The 12,521-nt window shown below is 44.1% G+C and overlaps 1 protein-coding gene across 2 annotated transcripts in view; it reads right to left on the bottom strand.

The window, feature by feature from the left end:
* Slc9a9 (solute carrier family 9 (sodium/hydrogen exchanger), member 9) overlaps positions 1-12,249 on the bottom strand; it is a 560,897-nt gene extending 548,648 nt beyond the window's left edge. The window contains exon 1 of one of the 2 annotated variants that reach the window (XR_003947936.1): positions 11,570-12,249. Coding sequence is in view for 1 of the 2 variants with exons in the window: in NM_177909.5 (NP_808577.3) it covers positions 11,570-11,744 (175 nt within the window). In the remaining variant the exon portion in view is untranslated. The remainder of the gene's footprint in view (positions 1-11,569) is intronic. The other variant, NM_177909.5, reaches the window with a different exon arrangement.
* Between the last annotated feature and the right edge of the window lie 272 nt (positions 12,250-12,521).

Below are 12,521 nucleotides of genomic sequence, written 5' to 3'. Positions count from 1 at the left end.
TCCTGCACCCCATGATCTATCAGCACATTCATGCAGAGGCATTCTAGATCCAGCCAATGTCTGTGCCCAGTGGGTTTACTAAGGCTGGGGACCACTCTGAAGCCAATCATGGGTAAAGTCTCCCTTGAACTTTTCCAAACCTTTCTTGGGATTGTAATGTATGCTAACGGCCCCCTGTACAACCTCACTTCCTTTTGTTTCTCCATAAATGTTGGTCCAACATCAAAGACAGACACTTATTTTGAAGTTCTCATCCCCCTCCCCATTTTCTCTCAAAGAAGCTTCCTGTAGTAAATTATTTTCTATAGTTAATCTCTTCCAGCACTTCCTTTTTATAGGATCCAACTTAACATATGAGCCAAGAGGTTCTGGCCCTAGTTTGCTCCAAACCCCAAGTGTTGGAAGGGATCAAGTGTTGGCGGTTTGCAGAGCCATCATGGCTAGCACGCCCAGGCTGCAGGAGCAGCAGCTGGCCAGTCCTTGCTGGTCAGAGGCCAGGCGCTCCCACGCAGCCTCCCACAGTTTTTCGCAGGCAAACTCAGTGAGCTGGGCGGATGCTGACACAAAGATGGTGTGGCGAGCTCTCACACACGCTGTGCTGGCAAGACTGCATGGGAGTGGATGAGAGGTACAGGCCTACTGCAAGAGGAAGAGAACTCTGAGCAGAAGGGATTGCTTTCATATCCACACTAAGATACTGGACAAGGAAAGTGCCCATCACCCTATCACAGATAGATAGAAGACTGGACACCGTGGCAGCAGAACACCACTCCCATTGAAAAATAAGAAAATCGGAAGCAAAGGAGCTATCTTGACTCAGTAAGGGGACCGCCTCCCAGAGCATGCGCTCACAGCCCACAGCCGTGACCTTGGTCTCTCACAGCACTCACTCAGAGGTGGTCTCTGAGACCCCACCCACTTCTTTGAGAGGAGTTGGCATTTCCTTCTCAGACAATCGGCAATTAAGAAACATGAGAGCTTTGTCAAGCCTGAGTGTCTGAACCCCTGGAGTGGGGAGAAGAATCTTGACTTCCCTCAGCTCTACACAAGCCCAGGACAGAGATTTACTCTCAGAGCGCCCAGTACCTGAAAAAGGTCCTTGGGTCTCGCCTTGGCAAACATACGCTCTATCGGAGCCCGGAGCCCGTGTACACAGATCTCTCTCACCTGAGTGCAGCTCACATAGTGTGAGCCGCGCGGTATCAGGAGCCAGTCCTATGACAGCCCGCATCCTTCAGACCTTGGATACACAATGAACCGTTTAAGGCAGAGGCTCTGTGCTATGATTCGTCTCCTTTCCTCCAGAAAAGACAAACACTTTAGGCAGACTTGTAGTTGGATTATTTCCAACTAAGCGCAAACTCCTTTGAAGTCAGGAGGAAAGGGGTCTGCTATGTAGTTCACCCATCACAGGGATTTTAAAGTGTCCTAGAGAAGGGGGACCTCAACAAATGCTGTGATGTTCCTGTCCTTGCGGGCTTTCTACACAACTGTCATCCAGCAGATGTCTGGCAGGCAGCTACACCATGTCAGAGCATGAAAGAGCAGAGAGGTAGTGATGTGTAATCCCAGCCCTTGAAGGATGGAGGCTTTGAGAGATGATGAAGAGTTCAAGGTAAGACTAGGCTACATGAGACTCTATGACAAAGAGAGGAGAGAGGACAGGAAGAGCAAGGAGCTTCTGGGGTGCTCCCGCCAAGGATCGTTCAGAAACACCAGCCCTGACATTTGGATTCCCTCTTATCTCATTAGGCACTCTTTTCTATTTGCCTGCCACTGATGTATAAGATGTTCTGCAGCGTGTGTGAGCCAGAAAGAAATGAGTATAAAACGTTCTTATCCCGAGAAACGTTAGACTGTGCCAGCAGCCGACTGGCCTTTTCCTCCCTTGGAATGCTAGCATGCTAACATCCTCTCAGAATCAGGTACTATAGCTGTCTCACTATAAACCTCATTTCACAGCCAAGTGTCTTGAGTCTTACTGATATTCAATATGGTACAGAAATGTTACTCTATCAGGGCTTTGGTTAGAGAAATATGGACAAGGCTTTAATATTTAGACAAAATCATAAATGGCAGCAGACAGCAAGTGGTTTTTTAAAATACAGAGCTATCCCAGTCTCTTCTGAGCTTTTGTAGTCACCCATAGTGCCCCACAATAGGACAAAGCACAACTCCAGCTCCCTTGTGACTCTCTTTTGTAGGAATGGTGGCTCCCTGGAGATGAGGGGCATAGCCTGCCCAGCTGTGGGTGTGAGATTTATAGACTACATACTTTATGTCCTGTATGGAATACTGTAGAGCATCCACTCAAGTGCCACATGGAGTTTGCAAGGACTTGGAAGCCACACACACCTACATGGAGACTGCAGGACAGCTGGGTGCTGGAGCTGAGCCTCTGTGTGTTGAGCGAGGACACTGCCCCTTCTCTAAACCAAGTAGGTGAATCCCTGAGCATCTCTACCTGTGATATGTCCCCTAAAACTATCTTTGTTATCTCTCTCTCTCTCTCTCTCTGTCCCTTCACTTAACAAAGTTCTATTTGTTTCTTTTGTGACAGGGTCTCAAACTCATGGTCCTCTTGCTAGCACCTCACTAGGAGCTGATATTGCACACACACACACACACACACACACACACCCCACATAGAAAATGCCCTGGTTTGGGGGGTTTGGGGGTTTGGTACTTTGTTATGGTTGTTGGCTGCCTATTTCTATGCCTATTTTGGCCATGTGCTCCAGGTAAACTGACTTCATCCTTAGCTCCAGGCACCTTCTTTCTTCCCCTTGCTGACAATTGGCTCTGGAATATTATGTTACCTTAGCTCAGCCAATGACACGTGAAGGAATCCTTGAGAGGGAGCTTCATAAAATAAGAGACAGGAACACAGAGAAGCATCTGTGTGAGTATGGGGGGGGGGGTGATGTTCAGGGGTCAAGGTTTCCATCACTTGTTGACTAGAGCCCAGGTTTTGTACGTACCAGGCAAGCACTGATACTGACCTGCATTCCCAGCCCTAAAAACAAGACCCAGGGAATCTAAAGGAAACACCACTAGCCCTGTCCTCAGGGCACTGGAGGGAGCTTCTCGGAGATGTTTAAGGATGTGCAAGAGGTCAGGAGACACACAACAGTGTGTGCATGCAGAGGCAGCACAGCAAGGATTGGACAATCAGGCAGCAGGGGTGACGTGTGAGGTCAATAGAGCAGGTTTGAGTGTGACAGTGGAAGCATTTACAAGCACTGGAGCTGAACTGCATCTCTGATACTTTTAACTTCTTATCTGATAGGTTTTTTTTTTTTTTTGACTTATCAGCATTCTGTGGTTTAAAGAGATGACAAAGATTTGGATATCGATGTCTGAATGCATTTCCCAACAAGTTCTGGCTTAGTAATTTAGTTTTAGCCCTGAGATTATTCAGATACCAAAAGGAAATGTGTGTGTGTGTGTGTGTGTGTGTGTGTGTGTGTGTGTGTGTGTGTGTGTGTGATGCTTTCTGTTATTTAAGGCTTTTGTTTCTTTCCCTGCCCTCCTACCAACCTTCTAAATTTGAAAGCAGAGTGCAGAGTGTGGGTGTTTCTAAAAGGGACACAGTGTATCACCTCACACTGTTCACTGTGGACTTGCCCTGGTGGAGAAACAGTCTTATAATGGAGTCATAACTAGAGTGAGACGCCTGCCAGTCAGAGAGGCCCCCACAAACACCCAGATAGAAGACATCCATGAAGCTTCCCACCTGGGGACAACTCCAAAATATTTATCATTGTGTGAAAGACTCATGGAAAATATCAGAAGTCCAGCTATCATATTGTCTCCAGTGTAAGCTACCACATGTCTACCATCCATCCTTGGTACACATTAGGTAACACTCAATATCCCATGCACATATATATATACACATACATGCCTACAACACAACACTCACATCTCTGGGATTTTTTTTCTTTTGGGGGGTGTGAGACAGAGTCTCTTTTTGTAACCCTGGATATCCTGGAACTCACTTTGTATACCAGGCTTGCACCAAATTCTCAGAGATCCGCCTGCCTCTGCCTCTCGAGTGATAGAATTAAAGGCATGCACCACCACTACGCAGCTTGGGTTCTCAGATTTCTAGCATGTATTATAGATTATTTTTTCTCTGGAAACTACTTCAGGCACCAGCTTTTTTACAGCTAATAGCTTGTCATCATCCTTACAGGCCATCAGCAGAACTGTAGACAAGAGGGTCTAACTAGATATATATTGGCTAAACAACGGGTTCTTACTTTATAGTTCTACACAAAGCAATCTATCATTTCCCCAGTAGTAGCATAATGTAGATAGTGAAAGTGGCTCCCCAGAAGGGAGATGGTTTCCACCCTAATGGGGTGGGGAAGATGGTAGGACATAAAACTAGCACCTGTCTGTTGAATTCCTTCCCTCTGTGAAGCACTAGAAGGCTGTAGATACACAGCTGGTTTTGTCAGTGGTTTTGATCCTAGCCACTTGTCTCTTCTGATCATTGGTCTTTAGCTGATGATGCTATTCAGGCTGCTAAAAGCACTATACATAAAACAGTATATAGACAGTAGTTCCCTCCAGTAGCCAATAGGATTAGAACTACAGCCTTCCAACTCCATCAAGATCAACAGTGTCAGACTCACCAGGATGCTTTCAGGGTTCTGAGGCCCCAGAGATAAAAGTTACCATCCTTCAGACTATTCCAACAATTAAACTTAGTCAAGCTCACATTTGAAGAAAGCCCTGACTCCTTCTTTCTATGATTTACATAAGTCCGATCTCTTTTCTCAAGCTCTATAAAGCATCTGCTACACACATTCTGACATCCATGGGTGTTTACAACCCAAATGAGGCAACTGGCAAGGTAGTTTCTCCGGGATGTGGGTGGCTGTTTCCAGGCAGCCTTGCCACCTGCCCTGGGATACTGTAGGTCCAGCTACATAGCATGAATGGGAAGTCACAGTATTGCTTCCACTGGGTTACATTGGGCTTTTTTGTCCAGATACTACCATTTCTGGATCTTCAGGTAAGAAAGGAACCAAACTGCCCCTGCCAACAGCAATCCCCAACTAACTTAATTGGGACACTCTGATAAGCTTTGAAACATGTTCCCACCAACTCTGTGCAGCAGCTTATACATTTTCTAATCCCCTCTTTGTATTTATTTTGTAAACTTCCAAAGGTAGTGTCTTAATTAGGGTTTTTATTGCTGTGATGAAAGACCATGATCAAAGTAACTTGGGGATTTGGGGTTTATTTGGCTTACACTTCCATATTGTTGTTCATTGTTGAAGGAAGCCAGGACAGGAACTTGAACAGGGCAGGCACTTGGAGGCAGATGCTGACACAGAGGGCTTACAGCAGGGCTGCTTACTGGCTTTCTAACCATGGCTTGCTCAGCCTGCTTTCTTATAGAACCAATGGCCAATCAGCCCAGGGATGGCACCATCACATTGGGCTGAGCCCTCCCCATCAGACACTAATTAAGGTGATACCTTGCAGGCTTGCCTGCAGCCTGATCTTAAGTTGAGGTTCCTTCCTCTCAGAAGACTTTAGCTTGTGTCAACTTGGCATAAAACTATCCAGCACAGGTACCATTGCCGGGAACAGAATAAACCTTTGCTAACAATAGCAGATGTTCTAGAGTGAATGCTTATGGCTGGTGGAATAACACAGGCGTCCTGAGTCTGAAACATAGCCCCCCCCCCAGCACCCCGTTCCCAACTGTTACCAGTTACTTTGTGTCTCTGAGTATTAGATTCCTTATCTGTAGCATGAAAGCAATAATCCTTCTTTATTCACTTGTGCACACACATACAGAAACACACATACACATGCACACACTTACATTACCAAGAAACTACATAGAACCAAACTGGCAAGCTTTGACTCCCGAACCTGGACTCTAGTCTTTGTGTGACATTAGGAAAGTTACTTGAATCTCTGTTGTTCAATTTTCCTCATCTGAGAAATGACTGCTGTAAGGATTAAACTGGTCAATATGTGTAAAGTCTAATTTTGCATTAGATGAGTTATCTGCATTAGCTAGTTTTTAAAATTATATATCTACTTTTTGAGATAACAAATGTTAATATTCCCTATCACTACCCATATGAATTTAATTCAATTATATTCTAGATAATAACTCATAAATAGCTTGAGTGACAAACCCCTTCTCTTAGTGTGTGCCATCAGTAACCCTTCAGACCATTCAGAGAGGAGCAATGAAGAGGGACTGGGGCAGCCAGGCCAAAGCTGCACAAGTCTAAAGGTTTAGAACCCCAGCACAATACACAGGCTTATTTAGCATAGAAAGGTGATTTTACAAAAAAAAAATCCTTCCCCTCTTTGTTTCTTTGTCTGTTTGTTTGTTTTGTTTTGTTTTGTTTTGTTTTTTTTAATAGAGCTGCACTGCATAGCCTTCATTGACCAATAACTTACTATGTAAGTCAGGGTAATGTGAAATGAATTTGTGTTGATCCTCCTGCCTCTGCCTCCCAAGAGCTAGAATTACAGGTGTGTATTGGCATGCCCCAACATAACATCTCAGGTAGGAAGAAGTGCCCTTGATTCAGTAATTCTACTTATTTAATTTAGCAACACTATACAGTGTGAAAAAACTTGGGCAGATCTCCAAAGCGAATAAATAAAGCTTTTCGTAGCACAATGGAGAACAAATTGACTATGTTGCACTCTAGAACTTAACTGCTCTTCCTGGAGATCCTTCAGGTTAAGACAGAGACACTCTGGGTTGGTGAGAAAGGATCCTAGAGAGATAGATGTACACAGCCTTCCCCAGCCACTCTGATGAAGTTGCTTTGTCAACTCACTGTTCCAGCAGGATCAGTAAGACTTACTGAGCACCCAATTAGAATCAAAACAGGTCCAGAGGAACTAAGAGTGGTGAGCCATTGTTAAGGAAAACCATGTCAGGAGAAACTATTAGACTTCATTGTTGCCGGTTTGATTCCCAGGAGAAAGCTACTGGGTTTAAGGGAAGTAGCTCCAAGATGTCTGACTGAAGTCTGGCTTGGCTTGAAGTTTGGAGAAGTGTTGAAGGTGTAAGGGAGTTTATTGCCTGCCCATTTCACAGATGAGAAAACTCAGATCAGAAATTAAACCATGGACTAGAGCAAGACATCCTGCTTTCTCCACAGAGTTTGCCAGGTTTCAACAGACAATGTGCGGAAGGACAGCTCAGGCAGATGTGGGTGGGCAGTGGTGATGAGCATCCCCTATAGGGCTGTCAGCTAGGGATGCAGGCTGATTGGCGACAGAGCAAAACTGAACCAATAAAGTGGAGACACATCATATCAAGCAATCCATTTTCAGCTGGGAACCTCTGAGAAAGACTGAGGTGAAATCGGTACCTCCACAGGATTTGGGGAAAGATGTTTTTGTAACTATAGTTTCTTTAAACCTGGGAGGGGAGAACTAGCTGTTGATTAAGTTAAATTGTTCTATTAAGCTTAGGGAAGAATACCCTTAAAGGACCAGAAAACGTTTGAAAGTGACAGAACTTTGGATAAGCTCAAAAGTCTAACTATAGAGGCCTGGGATTTCTTTGGTCCCAACTAAATGATGAACTAACTTCTGCATGAATCCAGGACAGTCTCTATATTAGATGATGGTTAAAACAAACAAACAAACAAACAAAAAATCAAAGGTAGAACTCTAAGATTTTTAAATTGTTCTGTCCTTAATCTTAAATCCCAGTCCTCAAAGGTATGCCATTACAAATGTTCTACAAGATGTGACATCCCCTAGGGAGTTAAAATGGATTCCTTGATGCTATCAGGGACCAAGGAGCAAGTGCTTTCTAATGAGTACCTCGGAGATGAATCTAGGCCCCAAATTAAGCAGCACTAAGTGTCCCAGCTGCTGTCAATCAATATTTTGACCATTAACGCTCATTCTGGCTTTTAGTCCAGTTTAAATGATTATGGCTGTTGCTTATTCTTCCATTTTGAAATAACTGGAGCCATAGGAAGTCATGCGCGACAATTACGCTTTACTGTGCCTGGCAGAGCAAAAATATTTCTACAATGACACTGCTAATTTATAAAAAGCACCCATGACCCATAATAATGAGAGAAGACTTTTTATTTTATTATTTTTTGTATAAGCAATTACTTGTATTTGGGTCTTCAGTTTTATTTCCAATCATCACAGAGGAAACTTCTTGGCCTCTACAACCCTGCATATGATATTTTAAGGTTAACGACTTGAAAATTGTTTCTAACAATAATTATGAAAGAACAGTTGAACATTCTGCTTGGTTACCTTGCTCCTTGTTTATCCTGTAACTGCTCATTTTCTAAGCCTCTGATCCCTAGAATTTTTTTTTAATTGGATTCCTAAGTACACTGATTAAATGTATCAGCATCTATTACATCTTCTAAGGGACATTTGGCACAGGTCACCAGAATGCCCTCAGGGAGGCATGTTGGGGACTGGGCTGAGGGAATACAGGTACTGTGGTGCCTGAAGAAAGTACTGCTCTCAGTATAAGGGCAAATGGTTTGTGTGAGCAGTTGATGAAGGCAAGAGCCGCAGCCAGAGAGGTAGGGGCTGGTCACCTAATTCTTTGATGAGCCCAAAGGGAAAGGCAAACTATCCGAGGTGCTCTATGGCAAGACTGGAAAGAATAAGCAGCGGTAATAATCACTTAAATGGGACTAAAAGCCAGAACAGACATTAACGGTCAGCATATTGATTAACAGCAGGATGGAGAGATCTGTCCCAGGCTACTCTAAAGTGTCTGTCTTCAGAAAACAAGAAAAAGTCTACGTTTGTCGTCTTCTCCATTGGTTTTCATTATGCCTTTAGCCAGACTACTGCAGAAACAATGTCTTGCTTCCTCAGATGGAGAAAGGGTTTACCCTGAAATTTTACTTTGTCAGACCCCCTGGAGAAGAAACTAGATGGCCAAGCCTTAAAGGTTTACAACAGGATCATATATTTGGAACATCCTCATTTCTCCACCATCCTCCCACCCCTGCTCACACACACACATACACACACTCCCTGGAATATCCCTGAAGGAAGTTACTTATTACTGTCTCAGCATCTCTGATTAAAAGACGTGCTGGACCCCAGCTCAGCACCAGCCACTACCATGACCTCCATCTAAGCCCCACTTCCTCTGCACAACGAGGATTCCATTCTCTAAGATTCCTTACAACTGTACGAACTGCTTATTCATTTACAGAGACTAAACCTTTGGAATTCTCTCCCTCTTACTACTAAAAGTTGTTCCTTAGAGTTCCTCGTTCTCCTGGGTTTTAGTTTGACTATTTCATTACATCCCTGACAGAAAGTCTACACTAAGCACTTCAGTAAAGCATTTTGAAAAAATGCTTATCCTAGAAGTCTGTGGAAGCCATCTTAATGAATTATTTTCAGAGTTTACCCTTGAAATGAACAAGAACCTCATTAACAGCTTGAAATGTATGAAAACACATGGGGAGGACTACCATGCTTGACTCTTCAGCTTGGGGAGGACTACCATGCTTGACTCTTCAGCTTGGGGAGGACCACCATGCTTGACTCTTCAGCTTGGGGAGGACCACCATGCTTGACTCTTCAGCTTGGGGAGGACTAACATGCTTGACTCTTCAGCTTGGGGAGGACTACCATGCTTGACTCTTCAGCTTGGGGAGGACCACCATGCTTGACTGTTCAGCTTGGGGAGGACCACCATGCTTGACTGTTCAGTGCAGGGACAACCATTATTAACTAAATCTAATCAAGAATTATTTAAGTCAAAGTTTAACTACTTTTATAAAACAATATCCCTACCACAGAGAAGAAAATTGATAAAAAAAAAAAAACTGTTATAATTCAAGCACATGGAGAAATCTTCCCTTCCAGTAAGGGTTTAATCTTAACTATGTGTTGTATCGCTAAAATATGCACAGCCCTTTGATCTGATGCTTAGGATGACAGTGTTTCTGGCTTCTCAGATTACACCCTGCATCTTTTTGATTATTTATTACCCAAGATAGAGAAAGCTCCTGGTAAATCGATTATGGAGAAAGGGAGAATGACTCACGTCTAGGGCTCGGCCTCTGAAAGCGCTGTGCCCTTCTCTTTTGGCCTGTCTCTCCCACCCTGAAAAGTTTTGCTGTGTGCTGTAGGACCTTCAGTACAAAGAAACTTAGTGGAGCTCTGAATTGGCTTCGAGAAAGCAAGCTGCACTACATGGCCTTAACGGTCTGTCCTACAGCTCAAGTGGCTCAAGGGTAGGCTATCTCATGCTTTCCCTTCAGGACCATTCCTTGTTAACATCAGTCCATCACACGCTTAGCACATGAAAGGTGCCCTCATCTTGTTTCCCTGGAGCCCAGACATATAAAAGGGCCTCCTCCAAAAAGAAGGAGAAGTCAAAAAGTATGTTCTTTGCTATCCGTTTTGGCAGCCCTTGACTGTTCCCATTATGTTCAAAGCTGTTACCTTTTACTTGGTAGGATAAGGGTCATGAAGTCAGTTGGTAGTGAGACAATTTGTCTCAGTACCAGCTCAGTGCTAGTGCCTTGTAGCTCATCTTAATAAACTAGATAAACCAGGCTAGTCTGTACAAACTCCATAATCACATTTTATTAAACTTCCCAAAAATGATGGATGCCATGGTAACTTGCACAGAAAGAGCATCACTTTGGGAGGTTAAACCTTAAATTAAAACCTTTTTTCCCCTCTGTAGTTTAAAGAATTGGGTGTTCTTACTTATACATATTATTCCAGCACCCAGGAGGTTGAAGCAGGAAGATCACTGTGAGTCTGAGGCCAACCTTGTCTATAGAGTGAGACCTGTCTAAAATGAGAGAGAGAGAAAGGGGGAGAGAGAGGGAGAGAGAGAGGGAGAGAGAGAGGAGAGAGAGGGAGAGGGAGAGAGAGAGAGAGAGAGAGAGAGAGAGAGAGAGAGAGAGAGAGAGAGAGAAGTGTGTGTGTGGTGTGAGAACACAAATAAGTATTATAAACAAGACCATATTAAATCAGGCTAAGCAATGGAAAATGTTAAATAGGAAATTCTTGGTTTAACACTTTTATTATCAGAAGCTAAAATAGTGTTCACAGGATGAAAAAGGATTTGGACACAATTATTCCCATTACAAGGGTGGGGTCTGTTTCTACGAGTATTTCTTCTTGAAAATAGTTGAAAGGGTATTTCCTCCATGCAGTCTGAAGCCATTCCCTTAACTTTGCCTGGCTCCTCTGGCTGCCTGTGGAAGAGGCTGCGCTGACTGACTGCATTGCCACCACAACCTACTACCATGACTAGCGCTCCATGACTCCCCGCATGACAAAGGACTGCAGCTGTCAACAGACTCACATACTGTGCTGCCTCAGAGCCTGTCACTGTGACAGCTGCTCTGTGGTCAGGCGGAATTTCTGCCGCTCCTCTGGAAAGAGGTTAGCATCCCTAACACTGCGGCACCTCTCGCTGAGCTAATGACACTTCAATCAGCATGTTCCCCTCACTTTCTGCACTTTGCCATCTGAGCACAAGTCTCTAATTACTACGCCCAGGCAACAAGTTACACATCTACCCCACCATTTACACACTCACCATACACCATCGCCCCTCCAGTCTCATGCAAGAAGCGGAATCGGTGATTTTTAAATAACCAGATTGTTAAAATGGTAAGGATGAGCAAAAAATTAAACGCGAGTAGCTCCACTGCTCCCTGGTGTTGAAAATGATCTTCATCCTTCCCTGACGTAAACCGAAGCTGCCCAGCCATTCTCCACTCGACCGACTGTGATGCTCAGAGAAATCCCTGGACAAGGGATGAGCCCTTAGATGAGGGTTGCCTAGGATAGACTGGCGCCCACAGAATTTCAGAATAAACGCTGCTACTTTGTTGCTACTTCGCAAGCAATTCAGATGGCTTAGCATTCAGACCGGCTTCTCGTTACAACTTCCTGTTTCTCTCTTAAAGCAGCCCCGTCTCTTTTCAAACTCCAGAGGGTGGTTTCATCATAAAAGATTCTGTCTTTAAATGATTCACTCTGGAAAGAGATCTTCCACACTGGTCAAATCTGCCAGCAAGATGCTGATGTCCAGACTCGTGGCCCTCCTGTTTCCAGCATGATTTCTTAGTCTGTATGCAACTGGCAAATTGTACATTGATAGTAAGACAGTTCAACCCGGCACATCAATAGTTTTCAGATTCAAAAGGGCAAGTCCAGACCCTTAACTTCACCTACTCAGGTTTCTCCCCTCCCACCACAGCCTCCCAGGGGAGGATTGACAGGTATGATTTCACAGGACTATTTCTGAAGTTGAGAGGCACAGATCCAGTGCACGATTCTCTGACTTTTTATAATTGCCGGTCAACTAAAATAATCAAAAAGAAAAGTCTAGCCCCAGTCCTTTAACGGTGCTATTTAAATTTGTTGAAGAAAAAAAGGAAGAGAGATAGAGAAGGTGGAGGATGGAGGGAAGAAGGGAGGGAGGGAGAAAAGGGAGAGGGAGGTGTTTAAGACTGGTACCTCCAGTTCTTCTGCTTCCTAGGCAA

The sequence above is a fragment of the Mus musculus genome, chromosome 9, assembly GCF_000001635.26.
Source record: "Mus musculus strain C57BL/6J chromosome 9, GRCm38.p6 C57BL/6J".
Taxonomy (NCBI): domain Eukaryota; kingdom Metazoa; phylum Chordata; class Mammalia; order Rodentia; family Muridae; genus Mus; species Mus musculus.
Note: the sequence above shows the minus strand (reverse complement) of the source record. Positions and strands in the feature narration are given on the sequence as shown.